Here is a 20,457-nt window from a genome sequence, read left to right as displayed (position 1 = left end):
GCTCAGGGGAAAAGATTTTGATTGTTACTGACATGGAGAAAGTAAAACAACTGAAAGACTCCTGTTACCATTTACACATTACATTAGATTTAAGGAAAATTTTAAATAAAATAAAACATGAATGACAGTGAATATGAGTAACTAAGTGAATCAATTTGTGACGTTTTGTTTCCATGGATATTTTTGAAATAAATAATGAAGAGATGCTGACCTTATAGGGCCGGAGTTTTACCTCCTCTGAGTGCTGTCAACTTAATTATTTGGAATTCTGGTTTTCGGGTCACGGCTGCTGACAGCTAATTTTGTCCTTGCTGGTAATTATCGATATTGACGACAGGGGAGGTCCACCTGAACAGCAGTCACGTGGGGTGAACCGCCGGGCGGCCGGCTGTGGAGTTTGCCCATCGCTGAACACCTGGGGAGATGTGCGTGCCAGAAACAGGGGAAACAATATGGCCTCCGGTGTGCTCAGACTCCTAAAATAAAAGGCATCTCAGCTTGCTGACATACTTTGTCATGTGCTATGCTCCTCAGCACCTCCGAACCTGATTTGAGCGCGACACCAACACTTTCTCATCTTGTCAGATGCTCTCTATAAACAGGCCTATAATTTTAGACGTGACACAACATGGCCGCTGGGCAGACCGAGGAGATTTAGGGCGTCTTGGAAACGTCTGCGGGAGCGGCTTTAAATCTGAGCAGGTGGGTGGAACTGTTGCTGGATGCAACAGCGTGGCTCTTTCACTGGGAGTTCGTATTCACAAGATTCTTCATCATCTCCTGAACTGCGGGCATTACTCTTATTCTGCTCTACTTACTGTCTGCAGGTGCGAGGCGAGCTAAGGCAGACAGAGACAGATGCAACTGGTTCGCTTCTCATGCATCTAACTCTGTTGCATAAGACGGAGTTATGTTTTACCCTGCAACTGCCCCAATTACGTTGCTCTGCGGCAGGGAAAAGTGTTTATTGTGGGATTGGGAAGGCCAGAGTCGTGGTTGTCTTCAATCCTAATTGTGTGATGAAGCAAACAGGAAAGTCCTGAATCAGCCCTGTATTATGAACAGAGCAGAGAGGGTGAGGCCAAACAAGAAACAGGGGGATGTGGGAGAAGAAAGTTGTTGTTTTTTTTGTCCGACAACAACTTAACTAGTCTTGGGAGTGAGTGAACAAAGAGAGGCGAGGTCAAGGTTTCAGAACCAAACCTCTGTTGCTCTCACTTCACTGGCCTTTCCTCTTCCACAAATAGAAAGTCACTCTCCCTAAAGAAGGCTGTGCTTCTTTTTTTAAATTACATTAGGAAATTTTATAGGAAGATTAAGAAAATAAGACTTCCTGCTCCCACTTTTGCCCCTTCTACTCGCTCAGCTCCTTCACTGATGTGGCCGGTGAAGCCTTCTCTCAAAAGTTGGATATAATTTCTGAAACAAAGGGAAGCAAGTGCAAACGTACAAAGAGGTCAGGGTTAACCTCTCTGCGATGGTTGCACCTGCTCCCTGTATTTTCACTTTTAAATTTCACACAAAGTCAAAGAATATTTGACAGACCATCTAGGACAACCATTGAAAGGAGTTTTAGATCCCACTGTGTTTGTTAACTGTACTGCAAAAACATACAGGAGCTAAAAAGTAATTAAACTATTGATTTGAACCAGTGGTAGAGATGGTCACTCTAGTGGCGTCCGCACCAAGCCAGCCTTTAGGTTTGTGATTGGTAACAAACACTTAAAAAGACTAGTTCTTCCTTAAAAAGTCTCCGGTGACTAGGTCATCCCTTCTGGTATAATGTAGACTCAACTGCGAACTCTGTGTGACATCGATGATCTTTGTCTCTAATAACACATGATTAAATTTGTTCACCCGATAAATCATTGAAAAACATACCGCACCATCATCCTTCAACCACTTCTTGTCGTCCTTTTTGTCCTGCCATATTAGGACAACCAGTTGTCCTAACATCTGGTTGTTGACCAAATGACTTGTACAATATGAAAAAACTGTTTCTATTGCGTTTTCGATACAGTTGAGAAACCACCTCATCCTAGCACAAAAACTTTTTCGAAATTGCCCAAAATTTTTTTGTAATTCAATGGAACCCAATATAGTGTCAATGCAAGTGTAGGAGGCTGAATTCAGTTAACCTAATGAAGAGCTCAATGCCTAAGTATCCAAAATGCTACATCTTAGGAATGGCTGGTTGCAAAGGGCAATTGCCATTGCTAAATCAAGTCCATCAACACCGAGACCATTGACTCCCCTACATTTACAATATCATATTCTTTAATCCTGTGCTGTTTCTCTGCTTTTGTCTGTGAAAGAATCAATTCCACTTGATTGGCAGGAGAATATTCCAAAAACTGTGTTCCTACAACAACTCACCACACCGCCAACAACAAAGTGAATCGTTAGGGCAGGCTGCTGAAAACTGGAAAAGGTAACGCCAGTCCCACTGACATGTCACAACATCCAGCTTGTGTCATGAGATTTCACCATGACTCATCTGTAGTTCAACTGGAACTTCAAGCAGACCTGTTCCATCGACCTACAAATTTAGATTTGCTCATTTCGAACGAGATCTAAAACCTCCTTTTTCGTAATGTGTTGAAAGGTCTGTCAAATAGCAAGGAAGAACAGTTAGAGGAAACAGAGAAACATTCCCTGTCCAAAAGCAACCCGAACAGCCACAACTCCTGTACACATTCCCCCACTTTTATCGTCAATGCTTCCCTTCACGGGGGAAAATGTGAGGTGCCGAGGATTAGGCGTGCAGGTTGCTTTTGCACATGGCCACTCTCAAAAACATAATAGCATACATTTCCGAGGCGGTCGTTTTTCTTTCTTTTTTTTTTTTTTTTGGGAAATACAGACACAGTAAGGCTCCTCATTGGTTGTTGGACCGATGAGTAAGCACACCACAGCATTATGAGTGTACCGTGATCGTGTGAGTGAGAGCACATTGGTTTGGATTGAGTATGTTGGAAATGGGTCTGGAACCAGAGCTACTGTTGTGACTATGCAAAAGGTGTCTAGAATAAGCTGTGAAGTGGAAAGGATGTTGAGTTGGCCACTCGGTCGAAACGAGGATCTTACAATGAATCTCAATCCCAATGGTCGATTCATTGGGTAAAATGGCTGCTGCTCTAAAAGCGGCTGAAGGCGCTGGTTGGGTCTGGTTGTCCGATCACATTTTCATGAATCAGGAAGTGTGGATTAATGGGGGATCCGGAAAATGAATGAGGGATAGGGATTGGCAGGAACGTAATATTTAGAGCTTGGATGACAAATGAAATGGATGGAAAGATTTGAGAAGGGCAACGGAGATAAAAGCAGCACCAGTGCATCTTAATGCTTAGATAGCCAAACAAAAAAAGAGCTAAACAACAATGATTTCCCGTAATTGCCAGGCACCCTTTTGGTTTAATGCGACGGCTGCTTTTATGTTCCCGTCCTTCGTAACGAATGGCTCAATATTAAATCTCAAAACTCAGTGTCTGCCAGGGAATGTGCTTTGACCTTCATTGTCAAGGAAACGATGTCCAATTCTGAAATCCAGCAAACACTGAGTCTAAAAGAAAAAGACAACTGTCAACGGAAACAGTTACTAGAAGCAAAAAACAAATAAACAAACAAATAAATAAAAAAACACAACCCAAACAATTATTTAACCGATTTTCCAGATTGCTCTGCTGTCTCACTTAAAAAAAATCCAAGAGAGAGGAGAAAGGGTTGGAAACAAAAGACAAGAGAGCAGAGCAAATTGTGGAGTCCGGAAGAAAAGAGGTAAAGAAACAAGAAAAACGTGACATTGTTCAAAATGACAGGGTGTGAAAACACACTCTCTCATCGGCACTTCTGAATGCACATGAGCACGCACACACACGCGCGCGCACACGCGCGCGCACACACACACACACACACACACACGGCAGACTGACACACCTTTCTGAGTCATACTTGAGCTGGATGGACTCATTGAAATGAGTGAAAGCAAGTGATTGGATAGAGTGGATGGCAGGGCGGAGTAACGAGAAAAACAGCGCAACAAGATACAGACCGATGGGAAGCTGATAAACCGCAGAATGAGAGCGTCTGTGCCTTTCTTATTTTAACTCAGTCCATTTTTATTAGATTTTTTAAATTTTTACCCGCAGTCTGACCTTTATCACTCTAAAACCAGAAAGACATCATCTAGAGAGACAAATATATAATCTATTACAGTTCCACAAGAGGACTCTTACTAGATATACTGCAGGACGGTTACCGGTATACCAAGGTTTTAAAAAGTATACAGTTTTAAAACGACTAAAAACTTTTATGAAATGCCATAGAAAGCCTTCTCCTACCTGGTGCTGAACACTGCTGGTCAGATGGATGAACAAGGGCTGCTACACTTTTCTCAAAACAAAAGCTGTTAGGTTTCAGGCTCAATGCTCTGAGGACCAGAACAGCTAAAGGGAATGAGATTCTTTGCAAAGGATACTTGACTACCAAATGTAATCAGTTTTATAAAATTTTTTTGCTCAAGTCCATACATAAATGTTGAAATAAATGAATGGTGAAATCAATTTTAACTGAAAAATCAACTTTACTGTTGTGTCCGAATAGAAATGAGCTCATGCTATATGTTTTTGTTTTAAATTGTGGAAATACTACAATGACATGAGACTGTTGTGCTTTTATGCAAAGGTTGTTGTAATGTCATAATGCAACTTTCTGACACACAAAGCAAGATTTACTTAGCATTATTTAATCTGGGATTAAATCCCAACAAGAGGTTCTCCTGTTGCAGCAAACACAGCAGAAGACGCACAAATGCTTCACAGAATCACAGGAACGGTTTCCAGAAATGTTAAAAACTAAAGCGAGTTAAAGGTAGAGACCAAAAACATTCCAGGATTAGATATTTGCTGAAGTTATATGCGTATCCACTGCTTGCGTCTCGATGTTGAGCAAGAGGAGTGAAACTGACTTAAATCAATGTATGACTGAAAAAAAAACAAACACAGTAATTAAAAAAAAGATACAAAAAAATTTTTTTTTTTCTACAGAATTAAAATGTGACAATAAAAAAATGCAGATTATTAAAAAATTTGACAATTTAAATAATATGACAAGACAATAAGACTGGAAATAAAATAAAAATATTACATAATAGTGATATTCCTTAAACTACTAAAATTATAAATACTAATCTATGTTACACTGTATAATCCATTAAGATGATTTTTTGGGTTAAGTAGAGGGCAAATTAATTACCTTACCAAGCCACCAATTTATTTCAATATTTAAATCTAATTTTGGAACAACTCGCTGTCCATATACTTATATAATTGTGTCAAAGTGAAAGAGGAGAATTTGTGAATTTTAAAAAGGCAGTAAAGTAAACTTTTACGTTGGAAATGTGAAAATAAAAGTGTTTTTAGGACACTACTCCAAGACGAACATCATTTCATTAACTGATTGCTGGTGTACCTCAGGGCTGTGTATTTGTCCCACTTCCTTTTTCACAATATCTTCTTTGTTCAACTTGGTGAACAAAGATTGAAGACGACAAATAGCAGTGGAGACATTTCTACCGCACTCAGTTTTCCCACTAATCTTCAAATGACAACTGAAAACATGAGACAGTAGTGAATTTAAAACAGCGCTTTAATAACAACAACCCTACACAATAAGGCTGTTTTTTGTTATGATGTTTTTTTTCTTTAGACAGCCACTGAAATATTCATGGAGACATGTTTCAACATGAAACATTAATTCAAGATGTTGTCAGTGCATTGTCTCTTCCAACCACACATGTCAAGCTAAATAATTCAGCTGTAAAGCACAAATTGCTTTAAAACCTTGAACAATGCTGAGTATGTTTTTTTTTTTATCTGCCATTACGCTACTTTGGATTTTTCCATCAGTTGCTGGTCTCTTTCGTAGACAGTTTGACAAGCAAATCAGGTTCAACTGACAAATACACATGATGGGATATGATGGCAGTACGACAACTGAAGATGAAGTTTGTCTGTTTAAGGGAAAGGAGAACTTGACCTACTTCAACTAACACAAACCTAAAACGGTTGCTCTTACGCAGCGTTTAATTGCTGATCGCTTTTACTTTGTCTTGTCACATTTAACACTCCCCTTAGTGCTGCTGCCTACACCTTGTGCCATCCACTGTTTGCAGGCCTGGGCTGCTAATTTCAGAGGCGACATGCTGAGGTATGTCACCGTCTCTCTCCGCGTTCCGCGCTGATCTGAGGTTTTCTTGCCTCTGTACCAGCACCCACTCACCCTCCTCATTTATTCATCTTTTCCCCAAAGAACATCTGTTATTAATTACAGTGCGGCGACAGAGGAATAGAAGAAAGAAAGAGGGGCAATGAGAAACTTCCGCCAGATTCATCTCTGTTAGCTCTGACCCAGTTAGAGCGAGGGATCAGCATCGGCTGCCTTGCGTTTATCCTTATGCGTTCAGGCTAATAGACGAAGTGACGTCGTTAATGGACTGTTGAGTTGTTTTGCACATACCTACGCTTTCATTTTGGACTGTAGAGTGTGTGTTTTAGTGGTGCTAGGGGGAACCAACAACTGACCAACTTGTTGCAGAGGTGCAGCAACCCAATGAGGCACATTATAATTGCTTAGAGTTGCCTTTGATTAATAATAAGTGGAGATAGATTAATCCTAGTCTGGACTGCAGCCTTTTATTCTCTTTATTTCAGTGCCATCATGCAGTGTTTCTTTTCTGCTCGGTCACTGTGTTTCGTTTTCATCAAGTAAAGCACTTTGAACTGAAACGTGCTGCACAAATAAAACTGATTAGCTGTAACTTGTCAAGTTCTGGACACCAAATGGTCTAGCAGCTCTTAGGAAATACTACTCAGTTGCACTTTAAAAGATTATGAGAAAGTCCAAATGTAAAAAAAAAAAAAAAAAAAATTAAAAAATTAGCAACGAGATAAGCAATAAAGTAAGATAAGATCAAATATGCTAAATTAAGCTAAACTAGTTACGATAAGCAAATTGTCAGCCCCCAAGTGACCAAATATTCATTAGCCAAACTAATCAGACAGCTAAGTTTCACCTTTAGCTCTAGACATCTTAACCATTTGTGTGACGTAAAGTGAGATTAGGTAATGTTTGCTTTGGGTCACTGCTGCCTTCTTTAGTCACAGTTCCCATGTCTGTTTGTGTAATCCCTCGTTCCTCTGTGATGAATCCAAATAAATGCTCTTCCTACACCATCCTCACTCCTTTTGTTCTTCTCCTCCCTTCTGTGCTCCACAAACTGCTGCTCCAAGCACAGTGCGAACTAAAGATAAGAGTCCAGACCCAAAAAACACGCTGCGTTCACAGCCAGGACACATGTGCACCCACACACACACACACACACACGCACACACACACACACACACACACACACACACACACACACACACACACACTGAAGCGTTATTCTGGGAGTGCGGGTAACAGTTCGCACACAACGGGGCTGTGGTGGAGTCCAGACCCCAAACACAACCTCGCAAGTAACAGGCTGCGTGGGCGCTGTGTTTGGTGTGTCGTCACTTTTATAATTACACGTGTTTAAAAAAAAAAAAAAAAAAAAAGTGTTAGAATGTAGCAAAGGAGCTCTCCCCTGAGGCTAAATGTTGCATTTAAGAATCAGATGGCTGCGGCGGTCTGCCTCTCAGACAGAAATCTAGACAGAGATGGAGCGAGGATCAGAGGACGAGGCTGGCTGCTCCTGCATATTTTACGACCTGTTCTGCAGCCATCTGCTCTCTGACATGTTCACGCATACACACAAACACACACACACACACGCGCAGGCGTTTGAACTAGTGGTCAAATTTCCTTTCCAAGAATGTGCGCCTGCTTAGACACACACACACTCGCGCCCTCATAGGCACAACGCCGTCGGCACGCTACCGCAAACCATTCATAACGCTGAGCTATTGATAGGATTGTTATTATTGGAGATACTTGTCTGTGGATTCCATCTATCATAGCAGTACCTTGAGCGGATTGCTATAGAAACGGGCTCTGATGATGCTGCTAGGTGTGTGTTCTGGTAGTGCTGAAGAAGACCAACCAGTGACTGTTGCAAAACGCTGCTCATGGGCAAAAATGAGAAGCATAACACAGATAATAAGTTTGTCTGTCCACCTCGAGGTGATCATAATGAATTGATTTACATATACTGTATTTACAGCAGCTACTGACCACCTGGTCTAATCACTTGAACAGCTGCAAGATTACTTCTTATAAAACTATCACAGGTATCAATGTACAATTTACAGCTTTTTCAATGTTTTGTTGAATTAAATTAAAGTGTGACAGGTGAGTTACAGACTTCATAAAACTTACTGTCCATAAGATTTAAGCATTTAATTTAGAAATGTTTTGTGTTCTTTTACAGACCATCAAATATGATACATCGACTAGTCTGCCTCCTGTAATTGATACTGTAGAAGCACTTGATGATTAAGGAGAGAATCTGGTTGCTTACAAGCAAAATGGTAAGAAGTGAAGGACAAATAAGTCAAGTTAAGGTAATTATCTTAGTTTATAAACCAAACTCAGACATTATTTTGCCCAAGGGGAAACTGGACTGAAATATTTTAGGCTAAATTAAACTCAAACATATAATTAGCTAGCAACTGGCTGCTTGTTAGCAAGATATGAAGAAGGGATGCTAATTAGCTTCCTTATAAACAGAGCTAAGATTGTTTAAAGATTAGTTTATGTAAGATTTAATTAAATATATACAAAGTAATTCTAAATGAAGCTAAATTATGATAAGATTAGATTTGCTAAGCTAATTGTAGCTAAAGAGAAGAACTACAGAGTAATGGGTATTTATGAAGTCAAATGAAAAAGTAATTGAGTTCAGTTACATCCAGCGATTCTAGTTAAATAATAATAAATAACCAATATACAAATAGTTATGTCATTCTTTTTTAGTTAAACTGGCCATTTAACTTCAGTTCACTGCACTGTTATCATAGTACTAATGGTTCCCGTTGCATCCAATTTTCTCCTTAAAAGTCAACTTTTTTCCTCAATCTCAAAATCCAACATGGTTGCTGTGCATATAAAATTACAGTAAAAAGTTGTTTTTTACTTCAAAATGTTTGTGAGATGTCAATGTTTGTTATATTCCCATACAAGCCTCTAGTAATGAATATGTCTCATTACAGGTTGTGTGAAATTCTGAAAAGTAGCTGCTGGGTGACAAGTGATGACAATCGTTGCCATCCTGAACAAAACAATAAGCAAATTCCAATCATTCATGCAACTGCAATGCATTTAATTCAGAAGCAATATTGTTCTAAAAATCAGTTCATCTCAGAAGGAAAACGGATATCGATGAAACACAACTGGCCACAGAAATGTATCGTATCAATTTGTGAAGTTGCGCACATTTGATAAGACATTTGCTTTGTTGCTGGGACAATTGGTACTCAAATAAGGGAGCAATACACCAGAACCCTCAATGACTGAAATGCCATCAAAATCAAAAGCAAAGAACTTACTTTAGAAAAAACATGGCCATGTTTCCTGACTACAAGATGTGAGTGTACAAGTTCCCGTGTGGTACAAAATCATTGTTATTGTTTCTGCGCATCTTCTGAAAGAAGATCACTCAAACCACATATTTAAAATATAAGAGGTCAATCAATGCTTAAAGTCAAGGTTCCTCTAGTTGTTTCCCATTACCAAACTGTCCCTGTCTCACCCCAGTCCGTCTTAGGCGGGATCAAATTAGCTAAGGTCTTTATTCGTTCGTTACGGTGGAGAAGCTGTGGTGCGGTGCTGTGGACAGTGGATGGATCGCAGGCAAGAGTGGAGCAGCTGTGAAAGACAAAGCCACGACAGAGAAAACAGGTAACAGTATGTCCAGCGGATTGAAGGCTGATGGGAGAGAGGCAGGGGGGCGGCGACGCAGGATGGGGCCCTACCTCCCGTGATCACTGAAATTAGAACCCTAGCCACCATGGTGGGTGGTCGTGGTCGGTGGCAGCAGGGGGGGAGGGTGTTCAAGGGGACACATACAACATGCTGGAAACTCTGTACCTTTCAGTGTGCCGTCAGAGAGGGCCCAACTCACCCCCGGAACCAATAAATCTAGAGGAATGAGACCATGTTAGTCAGAGGCTGAAGAAAGCAAGGAAGGAAGGATGGACTGAGTGTTCGAAAAGAGAGAGAGAGAGACAGAGAGAGTTAAAGAGAGAGAAAGAGGGAAAGAGGGATGGAGTAAGGTTAGAAGGAAGCGATGAAAGATTTTAGCTGGTTTATGTGCCTGTGTTAGGTCTTTCCAGTGATTCTGAGTCCAGTTCTTCCGATCAATGTTGTCAATTTGTTCCCAGAACTTTCACAAGGTGGACATTTTCAGCTACCTACTGTACACCCAACGTCTTGTCCAGTTACCCCTGTAACTCTTCGACATTTGCAGGTAACCGTGGCTTTCTGTGGTGACACACTGCTAAGAAACCATCTTTCGGCACGGTTGTATGAGGGGAGGCACAACGTTCATCTCAAAATCGGGCAAAGATATTCAAAAAGGAACAAACTGTAGATGTGAGAAGAAAAAATAAAAGATGCCCGTCCTTCCAACACGTTTGCGTATGTATTCTGTGTGTGAAAGGGGAGTTTTCTCAATTGGTCAGATACTCTTGTCAGACACCTTCTGTAAAAGGAAGATTAATTTTCCATCTGTATTTCTCAAGAACTTAGCTTATTATACAGGAGAGATCTATAAACTGTAAGCTCTAAGTAACTATTTGTGTCCACTGCTCCTTGTACCAAGTAATAAAAAAAAGAAAGCGCCTTTAAAATATGAGGTAAGATACAGAGATGCACCGAGAGAAATTGGTTGTTGATTGGCCATAGTTAGCTTGGTAAGCCCTCAACTTCTCAAACTCTAAAATTGGATCTTTTTCCATTCATTGAAGCCATCTTATTAGGTTAGCACTAGACAATCATGACAGTGCGAACGAAAACTTAAAATTAACCATTTTTGTTATGAGTGCGGTATTAAAGTAAGGAAAAAAAAAAGTACCTAAAACACTTAAAAGAATAGACATGTCTGCTGTATCCACAATATCTGGTTTTTGTAAACAGTGAAAATCCATGAATATTTGAGACCTTCACTAAATATGCTTATAACTCCCTAATTTGATCATTCACACAGTGAATATACTTCAATATGCATTACTGCGCACATTGGAAACCATTTTAGCACAACCACAGGAGCTAATATCAACAGTGTTCCTTATTTTCAATCTTCAGGATATAGCCAATAAGCACCAAGGAAAATAAATGGTACTCCTGGATTGGCTGCTTTCAAAATGCCAGCCAGTAGAATGTCGAGTAGCATTGAATGTAATAATTTCAGCTTTTCATTCAAATATTTCAGATCTGCTGTACAAAAAAAACAAAATCCCTGAATAGGCAGGTTGTAGAGTTACGTCACTCAGAAAATAGTGTTGATTACTTTGACTAAGTTACTTTGGACTGAAGTCCAAATCCTATCTCCCGATCAAAACTTTACAAAAAGCACAATATAGAAAGTTGGCAGCAAAATTCTCATCGGTGCATCTCTGATACAATACCATGAATTCAGGCGCTTGATTCAAAACAAGGCTAAGGCTAGCGGGAGCTAGCACCACATTTTTTAAAGGTGTAGGAAGCAGTGGAAAGGGCAAAACTCAAAACAGGCAGTTTGTTATGATCTCCTATACAGCCGCAGGGGAGGGGAAATGAGCTCTCAGCCCTTACAAATCTCCTCTGCAGTGATCCCACATCTCAGCTAAGGCGTAGCGTCCAGATTGTGGTTCGACCCTTGCCCCCTGCGGCTGTACTAAACCACATGCAGAAGAGAGGAAGGGAGGGGGGAGCTCACCTGATTTATTATCCAACAAGTCCCCCTCCCTCTAGCTCTGTGTATCTTCTACCATGCAAGCCCTGTATTTCAGCACCCACTGGGCATGCTTCAAAGGGCCATCCCAAGCACGACGTCTACGGTAGACCAGGCAAGGTAAGGGCAGTGGGAAAGGAATGACGGGGGAACTCCAGTGGTCAGCTGCTCTAACTCTGTAGACCATCCAACTTTGGGAGCTTTTCTCAACAACCAACGTGACAAACCTGCTGCTAGTATTGAAGGAGAGCAACCAAAGTCTGTGGTTAGGTCTGCAGAGCCAGAGCAGATGACCCCAGGACTACATTGCAAACTATCCTGGGGGAGGGAGGATCTAAAGGAAAAGGGGAAGAGGATTGTCAATAGAAAGGGAAGGTTCTACCGCACAATAGCAACTATGATTGGCGCTAGCTCACTAATTGCGTTCTTCTAGATTCGGCCAAACCAAATTAAAAAGCAAAAGGAAAGAAAAAAATAAAAAGGCTCAAGCTCAAATTCAAGCAGGACTCAGAAAGATGTGGAAAGACTACCGACCAGCCAGCTCCTTCTCCTTACTCCGTCTCTTTTTCTCCATTCTTTTCAGTCTCTTCTCCTCCCTGCGTTTGGCCTCCTCGGCCTCCTGGTGGCGCCGACACTTGTGGAAGTTCTCCACCACCACGCCCACGAACATGTTGAGCACAAAAAAGGCCACGATCAGGAGGAAGGAGATGAAGTAGAGCAGCATCCACGGATTGTAGTTCATTATTGGCTGGAATACACAAGAAAAAGGGAATCGTTTTAGTTTCCCAGAGGCTTCATGAAATAAAGACAAAAGTTACAATTACTTTTGTAACAGAATGGCTAAAGAACATGAATAGAAGGTGGTTTTTCCATGGTTATGAAAACTGTAGGTTCAAAATTGTTGTAGGAACTGGCAAAGAGTCAAACTAACCACAAGCATTAGTTCTGTCAACATCTTAAGATACTTACCTGTTGATCAACTCCTACAGCATCAAGGCCGTCATACATGATATCCACCCATCCGTCTTTTGAGGCCAGTACAAAAAGAGACATCAATGCCTGACAGAAAAGCAAAAGAGGGAATTTGTATTAAATGTGCACAATCTTCTATTTTTTTTTAGGTTTACAATGCCATCATCACATCTCAAAGTCAGTAAAGTCAACGCTAGAAGAGGGGTCTTCAAATCAGTCCTTGGGAGCCATTGTCCTGCAACTTTTAGATGTGTCCCTAGACTAACACACCTAAATCGATTGGCTGAATAACTTCCTCTGTATTCCGTCAAGTTCTCCAGACTCCTGCTAATGACCTCACTATTAGACTCGGATGTGTTGAAGCAGAGACACATCTAAACGCTGCAGGACACCAGCAGCCCTGGAGGCCTGGAGTTGACGACCCATAATACCCCACACAGTACTGCCAGCAATAGCTTGAAGGAGGTTTTGGGTTTGTTGTATATGATGCTGAAAGAAGGTCTCAACCAAGGACTTTATTTGGGCTGAGGAATGGGCTTGTGTTTTGTTATTTAATAAAGGCCTAAAGAACTCACCTTTGAGTAATATTTAAGAATATGTAGGAGTTCACAGTGACGTCTTTGACAGTAGAAGCCCCTCAGTCAAACCAAGACTACCAAACAAGTTTATTCAATGTTTGGAAATAGAACCCAATAATAACACTCAATTTCTTCTTTCCCTGATGGAAATTTCAGTTCACGAAAGTTCCTCTAGGTTTCCTACTGAAACCAGGTCAGTTAGAAGTGCTTGTGCCACAGAATCGAACAACTATTGGATACAGACAACAATAAGACTGGCTGAGCTAAGCTTCCTTCTAGGAGACCTCAAACAAGAAAGCAGAGTAACATTGTTATACAACAGAGTTGGTGGTAAGCGTGGTCAGTTATCGGTATCAGCATCGATCTGGTTTAAGGGTTACAGGTTATGGGTATGGGGTTTCCTACCTGCCCCAGGTTGTCAAAGTTGTACTTGTGCCGGACCCATTTGTAGTGGGCCCCCTCGCAGTCTGTCCTGTTGGTTATGTTCCTCACATCCTCCCCCTGACACACATAGAACTTCCCCTTGAAAAGCTACGGAGAAAAAACACAAAACATCCATGAAGCCACTTCACAACTGTTGGGTTCGGTTCCAGCGTTCAGCGGAAGGAAAGCCCTTTCAGAGAAGGATTGTTTTCACTGAGAAAACGCACACTTGATTTGTTTCAGACTGTGAAATCAATACAGGAAGTTGAGATTTTAATGGGATCTCTGGTCAGAGCAGGGCCCAGCAAAGCTGTTCAGGTGACTGAGGTCAAGGCACTGTAACCTTGAAGTTAGCTTTTAATTTTAGGGTCTAAAGCAGGTGATATGTAGGAAAGCTTATACAAAATTAATCAACCCCTGCTTCGTAGAAATATTTGGCCAAATAAAATGCACATCTTTGGCTAGAAAGGCCTCAGAAATGAGGAGAGGATTCAGTATTCCTCATGGTATCCTCACAGCCAGTAATGTTTCATGACTTTACTTGGACAGATGGTTTATGGTCATTAGCACACTGATGAAGGATAAACAGAAGCTCAAACTGCTCCAAAGGCCCGGTCCCTATTGGTACGGGGAGATACTTGGCTTTGCACTCTTTACTCAGATCTAAGAGGTAATGCCCATGAATATTGTATATTGAAGAGAACATATGTAGAAACTAGAATTTGTTGCATTTGCAAGACAACAAAGGACTCTCCTGTGATCCTGCAGGGTATTATAAGCCTGGCAGGCCACCAGGTTTTACTTGTGCCCCTGCTACTGCTTATTTATTTAAGTTTTTTTCTTAAATGTTTGCATTTTTTAAGACTTTATAGTTGGTGTTTAGCTATTAATCGACCTGTAACACATATAACACATATTTATCGTATGATATTTTCAAATTTCCTGTCAACTTCATATATATTTTTAACTCAAAAACAAGACGGATGAATGACTGCCCTAGCACCCAACCACCGGGCTTAGAAAGTTTTCTAGAGGAAACCTTGATCCTGTATGATGTAACGTTGCTAACCGTGAGCACTGAAGCTTGCTGTAGCGCCCTTTCCTCTCACCTGGACTCCAAGGATGCCAAAGATAATGAAGAAGGCACAGCAGATGACGACGATGTTCCCGATAGGCTTGAGTGACGACATCAGTGTCTCCACCACGAGCTTCAGCCCTGGTGCTCTGCTGATCACGCTGCAGCACATAGGACAGGGTGTTAGTGATCCGCATGGGCCTCTGTGTTTGTGCAGCAAGCGGTTAGGTCACTACTGTACAGATGAGACCAGATGGAGATGGGATGCCTGGAGCGCTCGCTCTCTCTCTCTCTCTGTCTCTCTTTCTCTCCACCTCCATATACTCTGAGCATTGCAAGAGTCTAAGATAAGACACGCACATTGGTTTTTTTATTATTATTTCTTTAACGCAGTGCTTCGCAAAGGACTTTTTAAAAATTTTCTTTCTTTCTTTCTGCTCTCGTCGTTCTTGCCATCTTTTCGGTTTCTGCAGTTGAGGAAACAGTCACATATAATTAAGCCAATGTACTGATGAGAATGTGCAATTAGTGCCAGCGAGGCACCCGGTGCTGCAGCTGAGCTCCCGATGAGCTTCCCAGCTAATCTGAAACCCAGAAGCACATACAGTATATACAGTGCCGCATATACTTTATCCCATATTGTTACTTTACAACCAGAAAAAAAAAAGAAAAGAAAAAAAAGAAAGTCTTTTATTGGGATTTTATATGACAAATAAGGTATAGTTGTGAACTGGAAGGAAAATGATAAATATGTCAACTTATTTACTATTATCATTATTATTCACTATTAAAGTGAATAATAAGCCCCTTAATTAAAATCCAATGCAACATCTAGGAACTAAAATTTTCGCTTGTTCTTCGGAAAAATGCTCCAGCTCAATCAGACTGTGCTTTAACTAGGCCATTCTAACGCAGGTTTTCTTCATGTATTGTGTTGTATTTTTCTCCACCCATCCTCCCAGGAACTCTGACCAGCATCCCTAACCCTGCTGTAGAAACCAATCCGTCCACAACGTGGCAGAACCCTGGTAGCGTTTTTGAATAAGGATGTTGTGTTCAGGGTAATGGGCAGAGTCGGTTTTTTGTAAAACATACTCCATATGGAGCAAAAAAAAAGTCCAGTTTTGATCTCGTTTCATTAAAGTTTTCCTGTCAACAGATTCTCCCCCTTTGAGCTAAGAATCTCTCCAGCTCCTTCAGAGTTAATGCGAATCCGCCAGTAGAGCAGCTCATTTTTCGTTAGCACTTTAGGGTTTTTGCTAATTTTGAAAATACTTACCACATCTAGCTTCCCCCAAATTTTCATTATTTTAATTTTTTCCAATAAATTCTAAATCTCTAATTTATTTGTCTGTGTTGTAAACTTTTAGTCGAGTTTGTCATCGGTGCTGAAGGTATGGTTGTCAACTTAACAATTCTTCTAGTAGCTACACTTTTATATCCGTGCTTTTATTTTGAAATGGGTGAAAATGCAGCAGTTATGTTTCCTCTCCTCAGGTTCTCCACTGATGATGCCGTGTGGCAAACTGCACTCTGCTTTAGCATCATATCAACATGGTTGAACGTAGCGCTTTAGCAGTTTAGCATTAGCGTGGCATTAGTGATGATAGAGCAAAGGTTTAGCATTTTGTACTCTATATATTTCAAATTTGTGACTGTAGAGTGACTGTATATGGGAACTTTCAAAGATATTAGACTGTTTTATGAACTCACCCGCTAAAAGATAACAGATGGAAACTAGCTTAAGCTAAATTTGGTGCAAATCATCTTTTATTAATGTTTTTTGCACATTGTTTATTACTCTAAATAAACTAACAAGCTAAACTACATACACACCACACTTTTCAGACTTTCTTTTACAAAACTATTTGAAAGCCTTTTTTTTTTTGTTCTCCTTTCATTATTTATTTTATTTATGTAAAATAATCACTTCAGGTGCTAACAAAACAACAAAACGTCCAACGTTCTCCTGCAGAAGTTGGAGGAAACATGACTCACAAGCAGGTGTGAACGAAGCAATACAACGCTGCACAGTGAGAGAAGTCATTAGTGCTGATCTGCTCGGGCTTTGTTTCCCTCTCTCTCTTTCGCGAGTGCAGACGGCTGACGGAAGTCTGAGTCAACAGCCCGATCGGAAGAGATAATGAGGAGCGTTGTCTGACAGCGGCCGCCCTGATCAATATGCCTGCTTCGAAAACACAGAGCTGAGCTGATCCTCGGTGTTCTTTTTTGTTTTTGTTGTTTTTTTTAAAGAAATAAAAACGAAAAAATCTAGGGTGCGGGTGCAATGCCGCCTCTGATCCGTAGGGGGCAGCAGCGTTCAAGAACTGCACGTCTCATTTTTCAGGAGGTATTTTACCAAGGTGTCCATGAATACCCAGTGTTTCAGAGCATATGTGTGTGCAATTAACAATTATTGCATGAGGACATAAAATTCCTCATTCGTCTTTCTACCTTCTTGCGTCATGCTCCACTTTCCAGCTTCAGTCTGAAAACAGTTAAGGAGGAAAATTGATGGAAGAACGAAGCACTTAGTCCCAATCAGTGTTCTCTGAGAATACAGTACAGGCTGTACACAAATGGGCGAAGGATTCGCCTTTGTACGGGACATGAAAAGGATGAGCTAGAGTTGCGTGAAGCCGCTTGGAGGGGGAAAAAAAAACAGAAAAGTTCTTTGCTTCCAATCTAAATATCTGCATAATTTCACAGCATGTCCCTGTTTTGTGTGCGGCACAGAGGAGGAAGAGAGGAGCGCACGGCGATGCTCGACACCTGCACACCCGCCTCCATCTGCGCCGCCGGGAAATTATTCAGGAAAGCAAAAGGAGGAGAGGAGTTTGAGGGGTGGGGGGGACAACAAGTAGAAACAGGAGGCAGGGGTGTTCAAACAATGCGAACGCTGATTGAGTGATGCCGGGATGCAGAAAAAGAGATGAAAACAAGGAGAGGAGGAGGTTCAGCTTTTTATTATTGTGTTTTAAAAATTCCAAACTCGGTTTCTGGGTTTTGTTTTCTTTCTACAAATAGAAATCTGGGGGCTTTGTGTTCAGCCCCCATCAGTGACGCTTAGACGAAACGCATCTCGGCTGCCATAACGGCTGTAACTCAGCTTCGTCTTTACACGTCCAGAGGCTGGAAGTTTTGCCTGATCATCTTTACAAAGTCGCCCAAGTTTAGACTGGATGGAACGTGTCTGCCAGCAGCAGTTTTAAGGTCCTGCCACACATTTTCAACTGGATTTAGGACTATTTCTAAAAACATGAATGTGATTTGATCTAAGCCAGTCCAGCAATATGACTAGGGCTGGTATGCTGCTGGAAAATGAACATCAGTCCCAGTCTTAAGCCTTCTGCAGCTCATATTATGGAACCCCACCTATTTTCAATTCAGTATTTGTGGATTCGCCTACTGGCAGATTCTTATGTGGAATGTAACTTCATATTTTGCAGAAAATATGCCAATTTAGAGATATTTTCCCAGAACATATCTAAAATATTCAAAAGAAAAAGCAGCTGGCGAAGCTGAAACACCAAGGTTCAGTGCCACTTGACATGCCAATGCCTGGTGTCTGCAGAGGACCATTTGCTGTTTGGCTGTTACCTCAAAGAGTGGAAAATAAGGAAGACCTGCTGTTTGAACATATCCCTGCTGGTTTCCCTCTCAGCGTAGTTTGCTTTGAGGCAAACAAGTTTGACATTGCTCTCATTTGAGCAGAGCAACTTCTTCCACCAAAAGTAAATCGCTTATTTTCATGACTTTGCTTCAACAGTAGCTTCCTTGCCACCTAGTTTGAAAGGCTAGTCAGAAGGACAGGTAACGTGTGTCCTGTTGACAGCTTCTCCGAAGCTCCTCCAGAGTCACCACTGCCTGTTTCTCTGAGTAAAGTTCTCCTTCACCGGTCTGTGAGATAAAATGGAGAACTAAGTTTGGTACGCGATTGCGTCACATCAGTTCCATTGTCAAATAATAGCTAGAACAGATGTTCAAAGCTAGCATACTGTTTTATAACCTAACCTTAATTTGCGTTTCTCCATTACGGCTTCTCTAACCCGTCTGCTGTGTTCCTTGGTCTCCACGATGCCGTCTGTTCAATAATGCTCTATAAAACCTCTGAAGCCTTCACAGAACAGCTGGAAAATGTGAAAACGCCCAGAAATACGAATAGGTTCGATAAGCCAAGCTATAAAAAATCATGTTAATTACAACTGGATGCAAATCAGGGGTCAAGGAAGGCAACACAAGAGACAGCTAGTACATTAGCTTCCCCATCAGAGGGCTTGAGAAAATCACATCATCAGCTGACGAATGAGCTCAAACGGAGGTTGCCAGGAGCTGAGATTTATCAATCTACACACCTAATGACGAGGGGTGACCTACCGACTACAACGCCCGAAGCCTGGAGTCAAGCGGGATAAGTGGACCCTCCACGGCGGGTGACGCGGCCGGGGGTCGGAAACGTGCCGTTAGGTGACACACGGTGGAATCGGGGACTACACCCTCAGCTCTAGTTGCGCGCCGGATGATAAACGACTCTGTAAGTGGGTGTGTGTGTTCACGGTCATGATCTGTAAAACAAAGCTGATGCATCATCCTGTCACATGTGCAGATGCTCTCGTACCCCGGGGGACCTCCTTTACCAGCGAAAGCTGAAGGTGCCGCGAATATCTTGACTCCGAGGGAAAACGGCAACACGCTCATGGAGAAATGGCGCACTGATCATCTGTTGTTGCATTTTATGTGCGGCACTCAGTGTTCATACTGAATTTTCTCGCCACATGTTGCACAAAATGCAAAATGTGCCTTTATCCTTGGCTAAAAAAAAAAAAAACACAGAGAGGTATTTGCTAGTTCCAAGCTGCCAGGAATTTTGTCTTGGGAGCATGTTAATGATGACGGGTGATTGATACATATTCACATATCAGCATCAGCAGCGCAGCATCGCCAGAGGCAAAAACACAAACGAACAAGATCCAATTCAAACTCCCTTTGAAGAGCAAAGCAGACACAATCAAACTGCAGGAACAGGCTGATCCTGGTATTAATGCTGAGGCATTGTGGATGACTAATCTGCGTCTTAGCTAATGTGTTTTAATAGCACCGAGGGAAACATTTTTCACTTGGTGGCTGCTTTATTGACTTTGAAGACAGTGAAATGCTTCAAAATGGGTGAACATCAAGGTTTAAAAATTATGTTTATTAAACATTGAACTGAAATGATTTATCTGGTGCTATTGCTAATGCAGAAATGCTTTTAGCTGTGGATCAGCACAAAAAAATTATGGTTGGATACAAACAAACATTATTTATAACTGGGTATTAGAGATAGGCTGGTTGGAGATGAGAGAACACTCGATGTGAACGTATCGCATACCTGCAATCCTGAAGGAGGTGGGTTACAGTCGCAAAACACAACCTGAATGAAGATGGCCACTTTTCCTTCATCAAATTAAATAAGATTGGTGTCCAACGTTTGTGCAGCAAAAAGTTTTTGTTTGTCC

At 41.3% G+C, this 20,457-nt stretch overlaps 1 protein-coding gene across 1 annotated transcript in view; it reads right to left on the bottom strand.

Annotated features, from left to right (window-relative positions):
- The window catches only part of cacna1g (calcium voltage-gated channel subunit alpha1 G), a 164,683-nt gene that overhangs the window by 31,073 nt on the left and 113,153 nt on the right, over window positions 1–20,457 (bottom strand). The window contains exons 21-24 of the mRNA XM_088000841.1: window positions 14,994–15,120; window positions 13,867–13,992; window positions 12,881–12,970; window positions 12,467–12,659 (exon numbers count right to left, since the gene is read on the bottom strand). Of these exons, the coding sequence (XP_087856967.1) occupies window positions 12,467–12,659; window positions 12,881–12,970; window positions 13,867–13,992; window positions 14,994–15,120 (536 nt within the window). The remainder of the gene's footprint in view (window positions 1–12,466; window positions 12,660–12,880; window positions 12,971–13,866; window positions 13,993–14,993; window positions 15,121–20,457) is intronic.

Source organism: Poecilia mexicana, unplaced genomic scaffold (genome assembly GCF_051168715.1).
Source record: "Poecilia mexicana isolate PSO_F unplaced genomic scaffold, ASM5116871v1 scaffold_19, whole genome shotgun sequence".
In the NCBI taxonomy this organism is placed as follows: Eukaryota; Metazoa; Chordata; class Actinopteri; order Cyprinodontiformes; family Poeciliidae; genus Poecilia; species Poecilia mexicana.
Note: the sequence above shows the minus strand (reverse complement) of the source record. Positions and strands in the feature narration are given on the sequence as shown.